The sequence below is a fragment of the Phalaenopsis equestris genome, unplaced genomic scaffold (assembly GCF_001263595.1).
Source record: "Phalaenopsis equestris unplaced genomic scaffold, ASM126359v1 Scaffold000522, whole genome shotgun sequence".
In the NCBI taxonomy this organism is placed as follows: Eukaryota; Viridiplantae; Streptophyta; class Magnoliopsida; order Asparagales; family Orchidaceae; genus Phalaenopsis; species Phalaenopsis equestris.
This window is the reverse complement of record NW_018164962.1, coordinates 1596624-1619449: the sequence shown is the minus strand read 5'-3', so window position 1 is coordinate 1619449 and position 22826 is coordinate 1596624. Positions and strand designations below refer to the sequence as shown.

The 22826-nt window shown below is 37.1% G+C and overlaps 2 protein-coding genes across 3 annotated transcripts; one reads left to right on the top strand and one right to left on the bottom strand.

Annotated features, from left to right (window-relative positions):
- Positions 1 to 981: 981 nt before the first annotated feature.
- On the top strand, positions 982 to 1368 carry LOC110028684. The gene has a single exon (XM_020730632.1). It carries the CDS (start codon positions 982 to 984, stop codon positions 1366 to 1368), a length of 387 nt encoding a protein of 128 aa, XP_020586291.1.
- Positions 1369 to 4667: 3299 nt separating this feature from the next.
- On the bottom strand, positions 4668 to 22654 carry LOC110028708 (PGR5-like protein 1A, chloroplastic). Of its 2 annotated transcripts, none has more exons than XM_020730674.1 (7): positions 22252 to 22654; positions 8344 to 8406; positions 8170 to 8256; positions 7611 to 7848; positions 6035 to 6108; positions 5848 to 5946; positions 4668 to 4906 (listed from the first exon to the last, which is right to left on the bottom strand). In XM_020730674.1, exons 1-7 carry the CDS (start codon positions 22474 to 22476, stop codon positions 4835 to 4837), a joined length of 858 nt encoding a protein of 285 aa, XP_020586333.1. In that variant the 5' UTR covers positions 22477 to 22654; the 3' UTR covers positions 4668 to 4834. The 2 variants fall into 2 exon arrangements, with proteins under 2 accessions (XP_020586333.1, XP_020586334.1); XM_020730675.1 differs by having other exon boundaries at positions 4668 to 4903.
- Positions 22655 to 22826: the final 172 nt, after the last annotated feature.

The following is a 22826-nucleotide window of genomic DNA, read 5'->3' as shown; positions in this document are numbered from 1 at the left end:
AATTGTGTAACCTTATTCCTGAAAAGGACACATTTTACCTTCTTGGTTTATTCGGGTTGGAAGGCAACAGGTTTATCTAAATGGATCTGGTCAGATGATTCTTCGGAGATGAAATATTCTTTTTTCCGTCTGAGGTGCTCCATATTCCCGATATGCGTGGGTTGGTCGGCTAAGTGTGTGATTCTGGGTCTTCCTTAATAGGCCCTGTTAGGTCGCGACACTTCTTCTGCCATCTCTGAGATGCTTTTGAGATTTGTGCTGATACTTTTTTCGATTTACATATTAAAAAAAGATTTGAGATGACCGGTCGAACCCGAGAAAATGGCCAGCCATGATGTACCGATCGATCTTTGTTGATGACCGATTAGGGATGGTCGGTCGACTGAAAGGTCAGACTCCAATTAATTGGTTGAAGAATAATAAGTCTTCATATTTTTCGTCACAAATGTTGTCAACTGTTGGTGGGCCAAAATGCCCCATCATCAGTCAACCTGATGACATTCAATTGGCCCATAGTTCTTTAGCCGTAAATTCTAGCTTTTGAAATCATTCATTAAGCCGCTTTAAGATCTGTGCAGATCATTTTTAGGCGTACAATTTTAAATTTTTTTTTGTCAAAGAGGAATAAAATTACACATTCACATCTGATTTACATTTTTGTAACCATGTAAGTGGACAGGAAGGAGTAAGATATAATTTTACCCATTTTTACCAATATTACCTAAAACCTTGTACATTGACATCACACTCCACTTGCCTGCAATATGATTCGACCGTTACATCTCTCCCACTCAAAATCAGATTTAACGTCACTCAGAACTGGGACCTAATTTTAGGACCCACCATTTCACCTTTCAACATATCCAGCTCTGCGCTCCACATCGGATTCCCCGCAGACCCACAACGCCCTTTATATATAAGCAATTAGTGCCACCACTCGGTCCTCACTCAAAAGCAGAGCAAAGCTCAACGGCCGTCGGTATGGCTCAGCTCCCCCTCTTCCGTTCACAGAAGCACGTTTCCCCCAACACCGCCTCCGCCGCCGCTACAGCCGCCGTAACTCCAATAGACAGCTCCGCCTCCGCCGCCGGCAAACAATGTCTGCCGTGCTCCGGCGGACTAGGGCGGCGTCTGGTAAGGAAGTTGAAGAAACAGAGCAGGATGCTCTGTACGGCCGGCCGTACGCCAGCCGCCGTCTGCGGTACTGCGGGCGGCGACGCCGCCTCCTTTCAGTGCCAGTACGATCCGCTCAGCTACTCGCGGAACTTCGACGGCTGCTGTGCGCTCGACGACGACTCATCCCATTCATATTATACGTTTTCTTCAAGGTTTGCTCGGCCGTTAGCCGCCGCCGCCGCCTCCCGTTAGAGGTTTTGTAGGAAGAAGAAGACTGTTTGTTCTTTTCATTGCTCGCCTGTTATTGGATTTTCTTTTTCTTTTCTTTTTTAATTTTTTGATTTGGTATTATGTTAATTATTGGTGTTAATTATGAATTAATTAAGCGAAGTTTGGATGGGAGAGATTCTGGTGCTAATAATTGGATGAAGGCTTGTTTCAGGCCAAGCTAGTTCTTATCTGTCTGCTGCTGTCTTTTCTAACTCTTTCAAATATTCGCAGAACAAAATAGATTTGTCTGACATTACTTTTCCTTTTCAAGTTGATTAAAAATATATTCATTTTTATATATTTACACCATCAAGATTAATTTTTTATAACACGTCAAAAAATATTATTACATTAGTTTTTAAGAAGTGAAAATACACGTTTTAAAGCGTAAATATGGTAGGATATGGGTAAATATTGAAGTATATGCATTAGACGTGCAAATACATAACATTTGAGTCGCATGAATGAAAATCTTCCAACATTCAAATGTTATACTAGCTTTTTTTCAAGGCGACAGATTATTCAAACCATCAAATAATGCAGCCGGCATCACCTAAATGTGCAAATTCAAGCTAATAGTTTGAGTTCGATTCATATTTGACATGGGCTAAGGGTCTGTTTGAGGCAGTTTATTTGGTGCGGTGGCGTTTCGAAAACGCACCTGATCTGTTTGGATAAACTGTGTTTCGGCAGCTTATGCGTTTTCAAAATACTGAAAACATTGTTTTCACATCGCACCTATCTAGGTGTAGTGGCAGCTTTTTGGCAGCGGTATGACTTTTCTAAAAAAATAAAAAAATCTATAATAGTCACCGCACCTAGCTTATCAGTAGATTATTTAATAATTTGCAGCTGCCCCAAACATACCTAAATATGCATGATTGAAAAGTGACTCCTTTATTAAATGATTAAAAAAATTAGCCCTAATGAAATCTGTTATCAATACAACCTTAAATTCGACTCAGATAACTCATTTTACGTGAGACAAAATAATAATTTAAGTTGAATTTAGATTCATGAGCTTGACCAAAGAACTCTAAAGTTAATCAGATCAATCAAAATTTGAACATTTTTGAGTTCGGCTAGCTTGTCTGGTCAATTTTTACGTCCGAAATCTCACCTACATCATAGGAGATGTTTTGAATAATTTAAGTACTCTACATAATATTGATGCTTCTACAATTTATGGGAAGAAAAGCTCTTTATAATCTTTATAATAGCTAAAAAAAATAATAGCTAAATGAAAATATAATTGTAGTATGAAAATCGAAGTAGTAAGGAATTGTCCCAAGCAAAGCCTGCCGGTTATCAGGCTTAAAGCACCTTTTATTTCTATTTTTGAATTTTTTTGTATAAAATCAATATTCTTTTCAAACATTTTGATTTAGCACATTAAAAGTTTCTATTTTATTTTTATTCTAGCATAAAAAAATGACTTTTAAAAAATGACTCTTTTAAGCATAATATGAAACTAAATAGGACGCACTGGAGAAAAATGATTCATGTAGCCGACCACACATAGTGATATTAAGGCTTTGTTGTTGTTGTTGTTGTATGAAAAAAATTACTCTTTTGTTAGTTTATTTTAAGGGCATTTACAGCATACCGCCGAGTAGAATGTATGTAAATTACTTTTTCTTTTTCTTTTTTTGGTGGCTTGAGAAGGAAAGTGGTATGCCAATCGGTCATGTAAAACAAGAATGCACATGGTCGAAGGGCCCGTCAAGTTAAACTTTTGTTGATTCAGTGAATATTGGGTGGGAAAATAATACACGTGGATTGGTGGTATTTCACTATAATAATATCATAATATCACTAAAATACCACTAATCTGCATCTACCTCATCAATACGTAATATTTTCTATGTAGATGTATATGATACTTCTAGACAGATTTAAAACAACTTTTGTTATAATCATTAGTAAAAGGCGATTTTTTTTATTATAATTTTATTTTTTCTTTATAAATTATCTATGTTGAAAGAAAATTATATTTCGTTTTTAAAAACTAATGATAATGACAAATTTGATGTGATGAGTGATGTATGTAAATAAAACAAAAATTATATATTTGATATGTAAAAATAAAAGAATTGTGTAGTATGCAACTAAATGCACCTTTTTTTAATTTACTTATATTTTAATTAAAATAAAATACAATCATTATAATTAAAAAAATTCGTTCATTTTTTTCTTAATATTGAAGATATTAATTCATGTGCAAAAGTAAATGCTCGGAAAGGGTGAAGAGTGGGAAAAATTATTCCACACGAACATTGCATGCAGATATGCATGCGGTATCCGATCTCCACCGTCGATCAACGCAAAGATGTATTTCGGTGGGCCCCAATTTCAAATTTTTTTTTTTAAAAAAATTTTGATTGCGGAGATCGACAGTAGAGATTGGGCACCGCATGGATCTCTGCATGTTGTGTCCGTATGAAATAATTTCTCGAAGAGTGGAGACCGAAGATAGCAATTGGACTGATAATTATTTTTAAAAATATTCCAAATATGTATAAATTCTTTTGAGAATTTAAATATATATTAACTTATTTTAAAATAGTTAGAATATATATTGAATAAACATAATAAAAATAAATTAATATAGAATAAAATTTTAAAAATATATTAGTTGAATACATTTTCAAAACTAAAATAAAAAAAATATGGGTGCAAACGAACTCAGCTGAGTTTATACAATATGAGCTCGAGCACAAATCAAGTTTTTGCATTTATGTTCAAGCTTGGTTCATTTGTCATTATGACAATGTAAGCTCCGTTTATGTTGAGTTCATGTAATGATAATCAAGTTTTTATTAAACAAATTAACGAGTGGTATCGTAGAGCAACTTAATCTCTAATCAAATGATAATTACCAAGAAAATTAAAATTAATGCAATAAAATCATTTATTTTCTAATCAAATGAATCTTATCAAGCAAACTAATAAGTGTTAGATTGGGTAAAACCACAAGCTTTAAATTGAAACTTAATCTTATTCACAAACATTAGATCAAGCTTTAATTAAACTTATTAATCATCTTGTTCATGAACTTTAAATGAAACTATTCATTAAGATTTTTAACAGGTTCATTCGAGAGATTTGAACGAAGATGTCCGTAAAAATAAAAGAATTAAATAACGAGTTGTTCAAGCGGGTTTATTTAAAAATATTCAAATTTATTCAATTAGAGCTTGTTTGAGTTTACTTTTATTTGTTGAATTTTTTGCATGCTCCATTTTTTTTTGCTTATAGTTCAAAAAATCACATGGGTGCTTGATTTGTAAATAGGAATGTTGTGGGTGCCCTGTATGTAATTATCCCTTAAGAAAAACAAAAGCCCAAGGAGATAAATGATAAATACCCCAATTTCAGTGGATGATGAAAGAATGCACTGTACATTTTGTCCAAAATGCAACGAGCATCGAAGCCGTTCCTCCCTCTTCTAGCATGAGTTCTTGGGGCAGAGGTAGACCCGACCGTAAACCCAGCGATGCTCGGATCCAGAGCTCCACTGCTGCATATAAATTACAAGCATATAGTCAAATCAGAGAGAAATGCATTCCTTAACTTATAAAATCAACACTTGCGGGCACAGAAATTAATTATATTATTTAAGGAGCAAAAGAAAACTAAATAGAAGCCATATTTGACAAGGAAATGCAAATTAATTAATATCAAAAATTAACTTAAATGGAGTATTTACATACATACAAACCAATTCCTATGCATACATATATAACACCTAAAATTTTCTTTTTTACATATATACCACCCAAATCTTTCATATCAACATCAACAATACCACCAGTTTAACTTTTGAGGAGTGAAATTCATCTCATGAATAGGTAAGGTGGCATGTGTGGGGTGGGGTGCATGTAAATCTTCCTTAAATTTATTTCAGGATTTTAACCAAAAAATTTCCATTGACAAATTCTTTTCTCAATCATGAAGAAAAATTCATCAGATCAAATCATTGTTGAGAACCTCGTAGATGTGCAGGCAAGCCGGCCCGAGCCGAGCCCGAGTAACCAAGGCTTGAGCTCATCATAACTAATTAACAGCGTTCTAGGACTTCAAGCCCAAATTCAATTCTAGTAGTTCAAATTGGCTCACAAGCCAATTCATAACTTGTGATATAAAAAGATAATTCAAATTCAATCATTGCCAACATAAAATGATTATATGTATGTATGTATGGCATGCATATGTGTGTGTGTGTGTGATCAATTTTTACATACGCCTTACCTATGCATGAAAAGGGGTGTTTTACATTTTGTAAAGTTAAAATTGTGGTATTTTTTATGTGATGCAAAAGATTTGAGTTGGTATAAATGTAAAAAAGTAAACTTTAGGTGTTAAATATGTAAATATATAAGATTTGGGCGGCATGCATGTGGATGCCACATGAAATAAAGGAGCAACCAAATGAAGCACAGAAAAGCAGAAAATGCATACCTCCACTTTACCGCGAAACTCCAATCTACTTTGACATACATGACAATGTGTGCCATGTGGACGGAGCATAGAATTTTCAGTCTTCATAAATGCAAACACCTGAGAAGTAATAATGTATGAATAAGCCAAGTGCTTTATAATTAAAACATATAACAGAAAGTCAATATACAGTTGCTATGGCTTCAACCTCCTCCCCACAATTTGGGCATGCGCCTTTTAATGCCACCAAGTGCTTCATCCAGAGGTCTTTCAGAGCTTGAACTGTTTAGAAGACCAGTAAAGAGAAAAGTGGCAATATAAAGCTTGTCAGAAAACTGATGAGCATTAAGTGAAAATATGAGCAATTTTTATTATTTCTTTGGGAAATGTACATCATACCACATAATTCTTATGTATGTACATCTAAAATCTAAACTTTTATATTTATATTTATAAAACTTCAGTGGCATAAACCTAAGTATGAAAAAGTGTATTTCACTTTTAAGAATTTAGGTAAAAGTCGAATGTTTTATGCAAAATTAAGGATTTGAGTGCTATGCATGTAAATATGAAAGTTTAAGTGTTGGCCATGAAAATACATAAGAATTAGGTGGTACTTTTGGCCCTATTTCTTTCTGTCAGAAATTGCCTTCAATTCAGGAAAACTACATAGAAGGAAAGATTGTTTAACCATTATGTCAAAAGCATGTTCCTATAACTGATGAGTAATGAATAATTGTCCCAAATTTTGGGTGACATCCAAAAGCCCATTGAATGATGTTTAGTGGCAGCAACCAATGAGGTCTAAATAAGTCGGCTAATGATATAAGTAGGCTAATGATATAAACTTCAGTAAAAAATTCTCAAAGATTTATGAATAGTCTAAATTCTAGGGGGTCAGCTAAGATCACTTTTCTTTTGTATTTTTTATTTTTCTTAAATTTTTGTTTTAATTTGAAATAAAACACATTGATATCTTAAAAACATATTTTTAATTTTATGAAATTTTGAATAAATTAATTTATTTAGTTATAACAGTTGTAGACAGTGGCAGCAACCAATGAGGCAATGATGACAATGGCAACAATGGTGACCAGTAGCTAGAGGTGATACCCAGAAGGTGATAACTGGATATAGTGTTGTCTTTGTGTTTTTCAAAACAAGTTGGAGTGTGCACGTGCGCGCATATATGGCATTCTCTAGATAAGTGGATAAGATTATTTCTTTGCAAGGGCTTAAGTGCGTTATTGAGAACAAAAACACTTAAATCAATGACAAAAGTACATGTTCTTCAATTCCTACTGAATTGTATCTCGATAAATTTGACAATCTATAAGCAACAATTGACTAATCATCTCATATAAATGCAAATTAAAAGACCATTTGTGCGACAGGGACCGGCAAATTGCAGCATTTCGTATTAAAAATCAGAAATAACACAACAAATCATGCCACATTAAAATAAAAAATGAAGGCTTGCTGTTAATTTGTTATTTGTATAAAAAAAAAAATAGCGGCATTTACATACATACCACAGAACTCTTATGTATTTAAATATCTAACACCTACACTTTCATATTTATATTTATAACACTCGACACTTCAACATCACAACAAAAATATCACCGTTGTTAACTTTTTCATAGTGATTTAATTTACCCGTGCATGAGTCATAACACCAAAATAATATAAGGGTAAATATCAAGCTTTAGGTGTTAGATATGCAAGTACAAAAGATATGTGTTTTATATATGTAAATTTCATAAGAAAATAATATAATTTACCCGATGAAGATGCAATGGGATAACCAATGGAAAATCCCAGTCCAGCGAGCAAAGCCTGGTTTAGCACTGGAACTACATCAAAAGGATATTTCTTGGTGCTTACAAAGACTCTTGAGCTTAAAGCATCTTCAAAAACTGTGCTGATTGTGAGGATGGTAGGAATGAGAACGGCAGAACTGCCGAGAGCGAGTAACAAAATCCATACAATTACTAATGCCAAAACCTGAGAAGGGTCTTCCTGCCCTAAAAGGACAAATAAGCCATAAAAATCCACAAACAAGTAACATGTTGTACTCCGAAAATAAAAAAAAAAAAAAGGACATTTTAGGACTTGTTTGGGATCAATTTTATTTTTTTGTTTTTTCCTTGTTTAAAAAAAATATTTCTTTCTTTAGTGAGTTTTATATATAGTTTTTTTTTTTTTCTAAAAACAATTTAGCATGTTTTTGAAAAACACATGTTTTGATGATTTTAAAAACAAACATAACTAAATCAAGTAGTTCAAACATGTTTTGTTAGCCACAAAGATGATGTGGAAACAGAACACAAAGAGAAGTACCTCCGCATCAGCATATGTCGATTGTCGCAAGAGGCTACAGCGAGGATACTTGACAACACATTTTGAGCCATACAAACGTAGTTTTAACTGTTATTTCCCATTTTATTAATTAGTTTAGGAATTAAAAAATGATAAAAGCATTGTCAAGGTGGTAAAGAGACGGAACGTGTTTACCTCTACTCTATCAAACATGTCATCAAAAATCAAAGGTTTACCACTATAATAGGAGTCCCGAGCCTATGGTAACAAGAAAATAAAAAAGGCTGTGTTAGATACATGATAATCAAGATCATCAGTTAAACTAATTATATCGTGGTATTCAACTTTTCTAAAACATACAATGCTCCTTTGAGGTTGTTTTTAACTTAAACAAAACAGATGATAATGGAAGGTCGTGATAATGCATCCTACACATCACGTGATAAGTTGTTTAATGTGAATAAAGAGAAATAATAAAAGCTAGTCTACAGACGAGATAGATGAGAAGATGGGCAAGGAAGAGAGGCAGCCATTGCCATTTCATTAAATGCATGTGTATTATAGATACAGGGGCCGTCTGGCAACAACTTCAGTAAAACCTGTAAATGCAGACTTACCAAATCCTGCCAACACCAAAATTTAGTAAATACAGGATTTATCATTTAAGACAAAACTGAAAGGAATTGGGAATAAACTGGATTTACTAAATCCGGGATTTAAATTTTGCATTTTTTTTGTCTGATAGAGTCAAGTTAAATCCCACTTAAATCCATTACCAGACAGCCCCACAGGAGGATAAGCAGGTTAACTGTGTAAAGATGTGCTAGGGACCAAAGGCCAGGAGTGATATTGCAATTATAAATGAGCAATGAAGATGTCGGTTATGATAGCTGTTATAATCCTTGCAGCAGGGATGAGCTAAAGATCGTGTAGCCATTGCTATTAGTTGATATGATGAATAACAAAGGAAGCAAATAGAATAAAATAGATTTGCATGAAAAACCTTTGCGGGAAATACCATGGACGGGGGAGAAGAACATTCACCACACTAGAAAAAAGTTACAAACTGGAGAACTAAAAGTTTAGCGGGGCTGACTCCCTTCACATAGCAAATCTTAGTGTACACACCCTAATAGAACCATCTTGAAACACATAAATGTATGTACGACTAAAAATCCCCCAAAAAACATTTTCCTATAATTTTGGTTTCACTGCATATTTCGTACCATGAGCATTTCAATTTAAGCCCCAATAGAAGGTCACAAATTCTAACATTAGTGAAATCCCTTCAACCCTCACAACCTCTCTATAACACAAGGAGAACACATCACAGCTATCTATTCGCAAAGATGATGAGAGTAAGTATCCTTCCCAGGCAAACTATAGTGTATAAACCTCAGTCTATCTAGAGCACTAGCACAACAAATCCTCTCTCACTCCTATTAACTGATATATCTATCCCGCAGCTTATAAGCAAATCAAGATTGTATTTGCCAGCTGTCATAATCCTGACTTATTTGATATATGCTCTCTAACTAAAATTAAGGTACCTGCAGAAGCAAAATAGAATCGGTTAAACCTCTGGTTTACAAGATTTCAAAAAGCGGAGAGAAGAAATCAGAAGAGGAAGAAGAAGAAAAACAGAGAGGAATTCCCACACCGTATCATTATTCCAGCAAAGGCCAAAAGCCACAAAATTAATACAGGGATGTGTATATATAGGAATGCGGAGACCAGATTGAGACATGTTGCAGCAGCTATTGACGGCCTTGTAATGAATCCAAAGCTTACGTAAAGTAATACTGCCCCTAAAGTTGATGGTTCATATAGGAAGTATCAACTTGTAATACTGTTGAATCTGATAGAGCTAAGAGCTCTAGTAAAAATGTCTATTAAATGATCTATGGTTGATAAGTGATGAGCTGTGATACGTTTGTTTGTAATGCAGTTACAAATGAAGTGACCATCGATCTCAATGTGTTTGGTTCTTGCGTGAAAAACTGGTTTATTCGCTAGAGTCAAAGCTGAGATTTTGTCACAATAGAGTGGTGTTGGTGCGGTGAAAAGGACTTTGAAGTCCTGAAGGAGTCACCTTAGCCTGATAATAGCGGTGATTGTGGATGATAAGGCCCGATATTCTGCTTCCGTCGAGGAGCAGGCAACGGTTGTTTATCTTGGTACACCAGGAGAAGAGATTTGTGCCAAGGAATGCGCAATACCCGACGGTGGATTTGCGATCAGCCAGGTCACCTACCCAACTGGAGTCGGAGAACAACTTGAGTTGTAAATCGCTTCTGTATATCAGTAGACCTTTGACGCGAGTGCCTATGATATACCTTAGTACCCGTTTTAATTGAATTAAATGTTTTTTCAGAGGTTGATGAAGATATTGGCATAATTTGTTGGCCAAAAAGGTTATGTCAGGCTGTGCAAGCGTAAGGTATTGAGGGGAACCGGCGAGGTATCTGTAGAGTGTTCCATGTCTCGTTGTCGTCAGTTATAGAAGGTGCGACCTTAGTGGAGATAGGGGTTTTGATCAACTAGCATAATACCATCCCGTCCTTCGCTAGTATGTTTTCGACATATTTAGAATGACAGAGATATAATCCGTTATCTGGATTCCAAGAAATGTGCATGGTTTACTAAGATTTTTGAGTTGAAAATGTTGGTGTAAATGGGTGACAATATGAGTTAGAAAGGTGGAATCTCTCCCTGAAATTAAGATATCGTCGACATATATTAAAATGTAGTTCTCCAGATTAGGTTCTGTAGAGAACATGAGGAAGGGATCAGCTTGGCCTAGTTGAAAGCCTAGAGATTGCAAGGTGGATGTTAGGGTAGAATGTCATTGCCATGGAGATTGCTTGAGAACGTAGAGGGCTTTCTTCATAAGCCATACATGAATTGGTTTTTTAGAGTCCACAAATCTAAGGGGTTGTGACATGAACACCGTCTCATGCATTGGGCAATTTAGAAAGACGTTTGAGATGTCTAGCTTAATAATTTCCCACTGCTTGAACATGGCCACGGTGAGAAAGGTGCGGATGGTGGAAAATTTGTCTACAGGGCTGAAGTTTTGGTTATAGTTAATATTGTGTTGTTATTTGTATCCTTGTGCCACAAGTATTGCCTTGTGACGGATAATGGTGCCATCTGATTTGTGTTTTGTTTTATAAGTCCATTTGCAACCGAAGACGTTCTGTGAAGGTGATGAAGAGATTAGAGTCCAGGTTCCTTGGAGAGAGAAGAACTTGGAATTCCCTCGACATAACTTGATGCCAGTGTAGGGTACTTGACAGCCTCATGGTAGGAGGTTGGGTCCTTGGAGGAGTCAATGAGGGTGTGATGTAGATCAAAGATGGCTTGGGTTTAAGAGTACCAGTTTTGCTCCGAGTAAGCATGATGTGATGGTTCGGATGGGGATGCAGTTGGCGCAAGGGACTGTTTGGGAGGGACGGGTTGGTGTGGCTGATGTGGGGGTTGTTGTATGAGGAAGGAGTGGGATTTCTAGTAAGTGACGTGAGGCTTCAGGAAAGCTGTTGGGGTCAAGGATGGCTTGATGCTTGGGATGGTGTTGTAGATGTGTGGGGAGGTCCGTATAGGGTGGGTACAAGGGTTATAGGTGGTAAATGATTTAATGTTGCAAGTATTGTGTTGGTGGTTGGTATGGATGTGGGAGTAATTTGGTATGAGAAGATATTTTCATAAAACTTGACGTGCCTGAATTGTAGGTTTTACCGGTGGCTATTTCATAGCAATTGTATCCTTTATGGTGAGGGGAGTAGTCGGAAAAGACACAAGGGGTAGATCTAGGTGAGAATTTGTTTTTTGCTTGAAGATTGAGCCATGGGAAGCAAAGGCATCCTATAGTTTTGAGGTATGTGTATTAGGGTGGATTTTGGTATAACAACAGAAATGGAGCTTTGTTGCCAGTGTTCGGTGAGGGAAGAAGATTACTTAAGCAGCGGTTTGAACAAAATCTGTCCAAAAAGTGGGAGGAAAGTTTATTGCTTTCATGAGAGCCCGGGACATTTCAAATGCATGTCTATGTTTTCTCTCAGCGACGTCCTTTTTCTCTGTGGTGTACGAACAACTGCGTTGGTGATGGATCCCTTGGCTGTTTAAATAGGTGCCGAGGGAATTGTTGATGCATTCTCCTCCCCTTCTATTCTGAGGATTTGGAACTTTTCAACCATATGCTTGAAGCTTATGAACGTGTTGATAGCATTAGATTTTTGTTTTAATAAGCATAACCAACACTAACGAGAGTAGTCATCCACACATGATATAATATTTGTAACCTTTGGAAGAAGGAAATGAGGAAAGTGCCCATACATCAGAGTGGACTAATTAGAGAGGTTTATAGCTATGATGAGACTACTTTAAAAACTGTAATTTGCAGCTTTTAGATACATTTTAAGAGATACAAGGAAATTGCGGAATTTTTATCTTCAAAAGTGGTAGTAGACTTGCTAGTTGAGGGAGAGTGGATGTGTTTGAATGACCGAGTTGATCGAGCCATGGCGGAGAGGTTATTGGCATGGAAGTTAGAGCAGTGTGGGACATAAATTTAGATCTTTTAGGAAATTGGAGAGGGTAGAGTTCGTTGCGTGCAGGACCATTGAGTAGAATTTGGTTGGTCTGACAGTCCCTGACAACATAGCTCGATTGATCAAAGTATAGAGAACACTCGTTATCAACCACTAATGTATGAACTGACAGTAGGTTGAAGGAAAGATGTGGGACATGAAAAAGAGGATTTAGTTTGAGCTTACATGTGAGTGCAGTTGGTACGTCTTGACCGAAATGAGTGATAGAAAGAAATTGTTCTCTACTGATGGCTATCTACTGGTTTTCCTGGTATGGCTGTGAGATTGTTGGAGATATTGCTAATTTCTAGATATATGAGAGGTGGCTTCAGTGTCAAGGAGTCATTTGGTGTCTTGAACAGCAGAGTTGGTGACAAGAATAGATTTTAGTGAGGGAGGGATTGTATAAGACCGATCCATCCTATATCAGCATTTGATTGTTGAATGGCTGGTTTTGGAGCAAATTTGACATACGAGGTTGCTTGATTTGGGTTTTCGGCTGCTCGAGAAATCAGTAATGGTGGGATTGGATCTGCTCTTGCAGTTGGAGAACCAACCACGACCTCTGTAGTGTTGTGTGTAGAGGGCAGTTTGCGGTTGCGGTTGATTGGTTGAGAGTAGTTCTTTCGGAAATTTGACCGTAATATTGGTTTCTTCGTTGCATAGCAACGAGTAGAGATCATCGAGACTAATGGTTCGAAGATTTGTTCGAATAGCCGCCTTGCATCCTTAATGTGTCAATGGAAGGCCATTGAGGGTATAATGGATGATGTCCTCTTTATCCAAGAATGACCCGACAGCGGCTATGGCGTCAACTTAGTTTTAATGTTTTGACAAATATTGTGTCATGGATTAATTTTTCATTGCCATGTTATGAAGTTCATTCTTGAGTTGAAATATCTGGGATCTATTGGTGGATTGAATCCTGTGTTCCAATATAAGCCACAGTTTCATGCAACAATCAAGATTGAGGACGTACAGTAGCAATGACAGAGAGATGAAGTATAAGACTGCGGCCAAGTGTTGATCTACAAGAAGCCATAAAGAATGATTGGGCTTCAATTGAGTATAAGTGTAAAACCATCTGGCAGAGTGTCGTCAGGAGGGTAGGCGATCGATCCGTCTCGGAAGCCATCAAACCCATTTGCTTTGAACAGTTTGAGAACTAGGGATTACCGTGTCAGATGATTTTTGGTGCTCGATTTAGTGGCGATGGTTGTCTTAATGTCATTCATGATGAACTTTAGTTGGGGTGAGATCGACATGCCTCCATACCAATTAGGTGAACGTTGGAATCTGGAGAGATATGATTTGTGGAGTATTCCGACATCTTGTTGAATTGGGTTGGAGGAGTTTCGTTGGGAAGGAGCTCTGTAACTAGAAACAAAATAGAATCGGGTAAACCTCTAGTTCACAAGATTTAAGAAGCTGAGAGAATAAATTAGATGAGGAAGATAGAGAGAAATAGAGAGTAATTCCCACAATTATTATTCCACCAAAGGCCAAAAGTTACAAAATTAATATAAGGATATATATAAATAGAAATGCGAAGACCGGTACAACAAATAAGAAGAATCATAATTGAGACACATGGCAGCAACTATCTTGATGGCTTTATAATGAATCGAAGGAATATTATTGACCTCATTTTCAGCGAGGTCTTAGTCTCCTACTCCCAAAATATTTACAAAAATAAAATATTTTTTTTTTTGCATGTTAAAAAGGACTCTGCATAAAAAAGAATTAAACAACAGCTTTTGCATGAAAATCAAAGAATTTTTCTATTAAAGTTTATAAAAGTCCATGGTTAGTCATTTGGATCGAAGTTAAGGACTGTCCTTCATAAATTGTCGAGCTGGTAGCTCTAGTTTAAGATCGGGAAGCACGCAGTCTAGCTCTGAGCCCCCCACTTTTACCAATGTCTTACACCTAGTCCTGGTCTTTAATTTGTGGCTACGGGTTTCTTTTGCTTGTGATTTCTACAACTCATTTTTCTGACTTTCGTACTGAGTTTTCTCGCCTTATTAATTTTTCTTGTAAGTTTATTTAAATCTGTTGCAAATCATACTATACTCGCAATATTAATCACGCAACAGTAGCAGATGCTCAAGTACGTTTTTACAGTTCATCTACAACATTTTGTTTTACTGCAATTACTTTTCAAGTGCCTTATATTTACCTGCAATTTACTTACTTTGCATGCAAAACCAGAACTAAACTCGAAACAAAAAACAAAACCAAACTTTGACACCAAAACTGTGAAACATAAACCACCAATCTCAAATACTTAAACCATGGAGTCATCGCTACAGGAGGAGGTTAATAGCTAAATTTGTGGTCAGCATGGCGTGAAATTCGAACCGAGCAACAAGAGGATCTTCTTCAGCAATCTCTTTCCTAGTCTAAATAACAACCCTTAGGATTTCGAGGTAGCTCGCCCAGCGCGACGTAAATCATCACACCCTCTTTAGATTCCTGTGCAATTATGTTATGCGGTGTAAGTCTTAACTTGCCCTAGGTTTCGAGATTGTCGTGTGGCACAACGTAAACCCTTTTATCTCTGTGGGTTATTTGCATAATCGGCTATTATGCAAATGTAAGTCTCAAATAATAAAATTAACAGGATTGAACAATTGAATAACATCATCTCCAAAATGCAGCCTCGCAGTAGGATAGTTCGGGAAATCGCTGAGATTTTTCCTCAGGATCTATGACATCCTCTACATTTTCCTTCCTTTGGATTCCTAAAAATAATTGTTCCTATTTGAGTCTTTCCAACTTGTTTTTCCACATCCTACCGTGAAAATCTAAACTTTAAAATTTTGAAAACTAGATGATTATCGAGAGTTTTCCCAAGTGACTCAGTCATTAAAGATATAATTAACTATAGGGGTTTGCCTCTATAGAGAACTTGGAACTCAAGTAAAATACACCTTATTTAATCTTTATATTAAATAGGGGAACTTGTCGGTCACACAAAATATTCGCAGATCAAACGAATATCACAAATATCTTAATTTGTAGGATTGGGTTTATCACTGGGATATACCCTTACCTTTCGGAAATGTGTAGTATCGGATACGATTATGCAAACTATTGGACGAATGAGATTCATTTGGTCTCATTTTTCAAAAATTAGAACACATTACTTTCAAAACCTAAAAATATATACCTCTTATATTTAAATTAAATTTTCAAAATTATTTTCAATTTTTCAAAATTAAATCAAAAAGTTGACCGACAAATATGTATAGTAAAACCTGCATCATAAATGGCGCTAATGTTTTACAGAAATAAAGCCATCAAATTTTCTTCTCTCTTCTTATTTATTTTTTTTGCAAATCTTTCTCTTTTTTCTTTCGTTTTTTGAAATCTGCATAGATATTCTCTTCTCATTTCCTGTTTCTTTACAGTATTAGAGCCCCATGCTCATGAAAATATACAAATATGATCCTCAAGATGCTAGAAAACACTACAAATCAATTATCTTCTGATTCTAGCGTCAATCCACTCAAGTATGGAGGTATTTTGCCTCAGCTCATGTTTATCATAAATGGCATAAAGGCAAACATCAATGCTCAGTTAACCACTAAAGAATCATTTGACATGGAGATCTCAATTTCTAAAGCTTTTCAAAGCGATGACTATATGGATGGATCTATTTCATGTCCTTCCCACATAATTCAGCCAGACGGAGCTACCCAATCGAATCTCAATCTCTCTTTATGTCCTCCTTCCCACATACCCAAGCATCACACAATCACACATTGCCACTCATATCTCAAAACCTTACCTCACCTCACAAAAATTCAACTCGATATACATCAAATGTATCCCCAAATGATTTATTCCATGAAATAGTGTTCATGTCGCAACCCATTGGACTCAAAGATACCACCAAACCAACCTACGTTTGTCTCCTGAAGAAAAGACTATATGATCTTAAACTATCTCAACGATAATGGCATTCTACAGTGACATCTACCTAACAATCCTGGTCTTTCAAATCAGCAACACCGATCCATCTCATATGGTTTCTACGGAATCCAACCATGAAAGCTACATTTTCATATACATTGATGATATCCTCTCCGCCGAAAGAGATTCTAACTTCCTCAACCATATCATTAACCAATTACAACAAAATTTTCAATTCAAAAAATCTCGTCAAGAACTGCACATTTCTCGAAATCCAGATAGCTTACACCTCTGATGGTATGTATCTTAACCAGTCTAACTATGCCGAAAACATACTCACGAAAGTTGGGATCCTGACATGCAAATCAATTAAACTTAATATTTCCACTAAGGTAACTTCTTGTCCCACCGATGGCAAGTGACAATCCTCAATTCCATATCCACCTAGTTGGTTTTCTCCAATACCTCATACTAACAAGACGTGATCTCACATTCTCGGTTAGCAAAATAATGACAATGTCATGGACCAAGAATCAGGGGATGAGAGTGATTAATGCTTACCATCAATAATTACATTAAATGAGATGGGAGTGATAGATGTTTACCATCAATAATTACATTAAATGAGATGGAAGTGATTGATGCTTATCATCAATAATTATATTAATATCATTTCAATCAATGTTATTTCCTTTCAATAAATTAGTGCAAAAATTATGCTATTGTAATTTTCCTATCCATAAGAATAAAAATGGGTTATTGCCTATTCCCATCCAAAGGTTGTTCGGCTATTTATTAACTTGAGGCAAATAATGAAGATCATCTTATAAGTATTATTTTCAACCTTGTGTTGATTAGGAGTTGTGATTTTTCTCGAATTAAACCAACTAAGGAGGTTGATGCTCCCTCGAAGTATCCTACAATATTATTAACATAGGTAGAGCACGCAAGGACGATCCTTATTCTCTACCCATTCACAAAACCACTACAAGGTCGCAAACTCGGGCACGTAACAACTTGATATCAGAGCCAGACATGTCCGACCACCGTCTCGAGCATGTAGAGAATGAGCTTGGCTCATTGGCTGCGGGTCAAAAGGAACTGCACTATGAAAGCAAGAACGTCTCTTGAAACATATGGAGAGCACGTTTGCTCGTTTTTCTGCTCGTGGTGGAGGACATGAGGATGATGTCGAGTCTTCTCGCGGACCCCGTCGTAGCCTTTCGGGAGGAGGCTCTCTCGCACTCAAAATCACTAAGTTGGACTCTCCAAGCTATAATGGCATGGATGATCCAACCGGGTGGATTTGTCGAGTGGAGCAATTTTTCGAGCTCCAAGGCACGGAAGAGGCGGAAAAACTCCCCATGGTCGGTTATCACTTGGATGACAATGTTCAATTATCAATGTTTCAAAAATCGACGAGAAAGCGTTAATTGAGAAGTTTTCAAGTATGAGTTGCATTTACAATATGGGCCTTCAAGATACCAAAATTTCTTTGGGGATCTCACCAAGCTTAAACAAACAGGAAGCATCCGCGATTTTTGGACTTTGATCATTTGTTACATCGAGCTTGTCATTTGTCTGAAGAACAACAAGTCGGGTGCTTTGTTAGCAGGTTAAAGGATGCAATACGAGTTGATGTGCAAGCATGTAATCCAATTTCATTGTCCGCCGCTATCGGTCTGACACAACTTTATAAATCTCGTATGTATGACCAACGGAAAGAAGGGTATGTGGAACCTCCGAAGGCTCCATCCACCATAGGACATCCACCCTTACCCTCAACATCTCTTACTCAAGCTCGTAACCCCACCATCAAGAGGTTTAATCCGACTCAGTTGCAAGAAAGGAGGATACGCGGATTATGCTTTAATTGTGACGAAAAATTTTCCCCAGACCATCGTTGCAAGAAACTATTTTTCATTATTTTTAATAGAAGGAATTATTTTTCCTTCTATTGATGAGCCGTTGGAGGAGACTACCATAGAGGAGGAAGCAGAAGAAGAGATTCCCTAAATCAGTTTTCATGCTATTTCAGGAAATGTGGCACCTCAGACCATGCATTTTTTTGGAAAATTTGAAGATTCTGGGGTTACAATATTGGTTGATTCCGGTAGCACTTATAACTTTTTGAATTCAATGTTAGCTACCAAAATGAGAAATTATCATATAAAGAAAGAAGAATTCTAAGTTCAAGTGGCGGATGAAAATAAGATGAAAAGTGAAGGATTGTGTGAAAGACTTCCTATTTTAGTGCAAAATGTTCAATTTCACGTAGATGTTTACCTTTTACCAGTGGAAAGATGTGATGCTGTTTTTGAAACTCAATGGCTTAAAAAACTGGGTCCAATTATTTGGGAGTTCAATGATCTATGGATGCGGTTTTGGTGGGAGGGGAAAACAATAGAGTTACGTGGGACCAGAGGGCCTAACAATAAAATCATGGTTGATCAAGATCTAGAGGAGCATTTGCGGAAACGAAAAAGAGCTTTTTATTACAATTTAATTCCTTAAAGTTGGGAGAGAAGCAAGGAGTTGCAGCAACCGATTTAAATCCAGATTTAATGGCTATTTTGAATCAACATTCGGTTATATTTCAAGAGATTCAAGGCTTGCCACCTCAACAATCTCAAAACCATAAAATTCCATGGGAAAATGGAGTTAATCCAATCTCAGTCAAGCCTTATCGATATCCCCATTTCCTCATGCCATTTTGGAAACTAGCACAAAAGGAGGAGAAATTGAATTTCTTGTTCATTGGCAAAATCTTTCTCCTGACGCAGCCACATGGGAGAATCTGGCAGAATTGAAGACAAGTTTTTTTCCTTGAGGACCCTTGAGGAGGAAAATTTTAAGGAGGGAAGAGTTGTCACGGACCAAGAATCAGGGGATGGGAGTGATTAATGCTTACCATCAATAATTACATTAAATGAGATGGGAGTGATTGATGTTTACCATCAATAATTACATTATTGTTATTTCTTTTCAATAAATTAGTACTAGAATTATGCTATTGTAATTTTCCTTTCCATTAGAATGATTTATTGTCATTCCATCCAAAGGTTGTTCGGCTATTTATTAGATTGAGGCCAATAATGAAAATCATCTGATAAGTATTATTTTCAACCATGTGTTGATTGGGAGTTGTGATTTTTCTCAAATTAAACCAACTAAGGAGGCTGAGAATCTCTCGAAGTATCCTACAATATTACCAACATAGGTAGAGCACGTAAGGACGATTCTTATTCTCTACCCATTCACAAAACCACCACAAGGTCACAAACAGACAACACCTTCACCAACCTCTCAACAAACACGTCATCCAACTAAAACGGCTGCTACAATATATCAAAGGCTCTAACGACAAAGGTTTACCCATACGCAAATGTGACTTAAAACTCCAAGATTTTTCTGACTCAGATTGGGTCGGTGACTCGATGATCGCAAATCTACTACCGTGTGCTATGTGTCTCTTGGCACCACTCTCACCTCCTGGTGTACTAAGAAGCAAACAACTGTGGCCCGCTCCTCAACTGAAGCCAAATACTGTGCCCTGTCCATCGCTACAGCTGACATTATTTGGTTGAGGCGGCTGCTTATAATTTCAAATTTCCTCTTTTTAGGCCAACTCCACTCTACTATAATAATATTTCAGCTCTAACTGTCGCAAATAACCTAGTTTTTCATGCGAGAACCAAACATATCGAGATTGATGTTCACTTCATTCGGGGACTGTATCAAAAACAAACATATAATTGTTCAAATACTGATCAATTGGCAAATATTTTTACAAAAGCTCTCAACTCTAGCAGATTAAGCAATCTCTACAACAAGTTGAAACTTCCAACATGAACTATCAACTTAGGGGGCAGTATTAATTGATATATCTATCCTATAGCTTATAAGAAAATCAAGATTGATTTAACAACTGTCATAATCCTGGCTTATTTGATATATGCTCTATAACTATAAATATAGGTGACTGCAGCATATATGGTGCTAATGTTTTATAGAAATAAAGCCACGGGGTTTTCTTCTCTTTCTTCTCATTAATTTTCTGCATCTCGTTCTCCTCTATTTTTTTTTCTCTTTCATTTCTTGAATTCTACATGCAGAAACTCTTCTCGTTTCCTGCTTTTTTACCTTTTCTTTCATATCTTTCCATTCTGTGATTCTGTGCTTTTGTGCGTACATTAATGAGCTCTAAGCAAATATATCTGGTAGTCTGTTTAAGAAACTCTTGCAAGTCATCATATGCTTTGGAAACAACCAAACTTGTCAAACCGGGAAATATGAACCTACAACTGGCTAAGGGTCTGTTTGGCGCGGCTGCCTAGCTGCTGCGCGGCACTGCCCCCCGATTATTTCGCGTTTGGGGCGGCGTCTCCTCTGCAGCAAGCCGCAAATCCGGCGGAAAGCGGAACGCGGTTAGCGACCCGTGGCCAAGCTTCGCGGCAGATTTGTTAAAGTGGTTTTACGTTGGTGCCCCCTTGCCCTAAGCACGAGCGGAGCTTTCCCTTTCCTGGATCTCCTCAACTCCCGAGCGTCCGAGCATCTTCGTCTTCCCGAGCGAAAGTTTCTCATCTCCTCCTCTTCGCCAACTCCGAGCATCACTTCTGTCAGCCTAATTTGTCCCCGTTTCGTCTAAAGTTTTGCTCCTCTCGCAGAATTCCAGTTGGAGAAACCCTGCCGATCCTCTGCTCGAAGCGATGAAGTGTTTTGTGAGTTTATTTTTTTATCATCTAATCTAGTTTCGTACTCATCATTTGTGATTTCTAGGACAATATAAAGTTTCAGTACCTTTTTTGTCTTACTTTAGAGCAATTTCAGTTCACATATACCATGGAAGAGGTCATAGAAGGAATCAAAGTCATGGTTATGGTGAAATTCTATTTAGAAGTGTTTAGAACTGTTTTAGTACCTAAAAAGTCTATAGTTTTTTGCAATTTAGAGAATTTGTAGTATTTCTTAATTTTTTGAAATATTTTGAAGTATTACATATGTCGCTGTCACAGTTCTGTTTTAAATAATTTTATCAAATAGGGGCAGCATGGTCATTTTTCAAAAACAAATACCCAAAACTGTTTTCACATAGCTGCACCAAACAGACACCCAGCTTCCCCGCAGCAGCTTACTGGGGCAGCGCAGCTACCGCTAAAAAGCTGAGAAGCTGCAGCTGCGTCAAACGGACCCTAATAGCAGCATATGCACTTCCAGTATCAATCTTCCCATCAGATTATCTTTCTATAGAATCAGAATGCTCTTCAAAATTCAGAATAGCACAGGAAATACTTCACCTTCCAAATCCGCAAATAGATGAACTAACATAGAAATCTTCGTTCGATGAATTACGTAACTCAAATTGAAGAGCTAGGGAATTACATGTACCTCCACCACCACTAACAAACAAATACTCTGTTAGAATAAACGCAAAAAAATCGATCCGACACATAAGCACCGGTATTTCGGTGGCCCAACTACGGTATTTAGTTCAAAGAAATGCATCAAACCTTATCTTCTGGAGAGACATGGCAACAACGGCTAGACAACTCATTAATCGATTCGGCAAAAAAACAAAAATGAATGAACACCAGACCTGCTGATAGAGCGCTTCGAGCATCTCCTTGCTCGCGGTTTCGATAGACCCCACGAAGAGACAGGAGGGCCCCTCCGCCGCCGCGGCGACAACAGCCGTCGAGATGCTGCGTTCGGTGCGGGCTCTCGCGGAAGAGAGCCCAGCATGCAAGCGGCGCACCGCAGCGGCGGCGCCTCCGCCGAAGAAGGAAGAAGAAGACGAGTGTGCCAGTAAGGAGTGAGGCATGGGCCGCGTGGAATGGACAGAAGATGGATCGCTTTCCTTGCCCTAGGTAGCGGCCACCATGAGCGGATCTCGAACGCTTGATGAGACTCCTCCTTCTGGCGCTATTCTGTGGCTTCCGATGCTTAGCTCCAGTCTCCTCTCACAGTCCCCACTTGCTTCACCGGATCTCTCTCCCCACTCAAATCCTCTAATTTTAATTTTCTTTTATTTATTAAGAAATTATAGGGTCATGCCTTCATTGATTTTTTTTCTTATTTATAAAATTATTATATTTAAATTTTTTAAATTTAATATAGCAAAATTTAAATTCTTTTTTTTTCTTTTTTTATCTAATCCCTAGCAATTTAATC

Coding starts and splice junctions, on each gene's coding strand:
- LOC110028708 (XM_020730674.1), bottom strand. CDS start 22,476: ATGCCTCACTCCTTACTGGCACACTCGTCTTCTTCTTCCTTCTTCGGC. Junction 7,849..8,169: donor CGACATATGCTGATGCGGAG/GTACTTCTCTTT, acceptor CTTTTAGGGCAG/GAAGACCCTTCTCAGGTTTT. Junction 6,109..7,610: donor TCCCATTGCATCTTCATCGG/GTAAATTATATT, acceptor TCTTCTAAACAG/TTCAAGCTCTGAAAGACCTC.
- LOC110028684 (XM_020730632.1), top strand. CDS start 982: ATGGCTCAGCTCCCCCTCTTCCGTTCACAGAAGCACGTTTCCCCCAAC.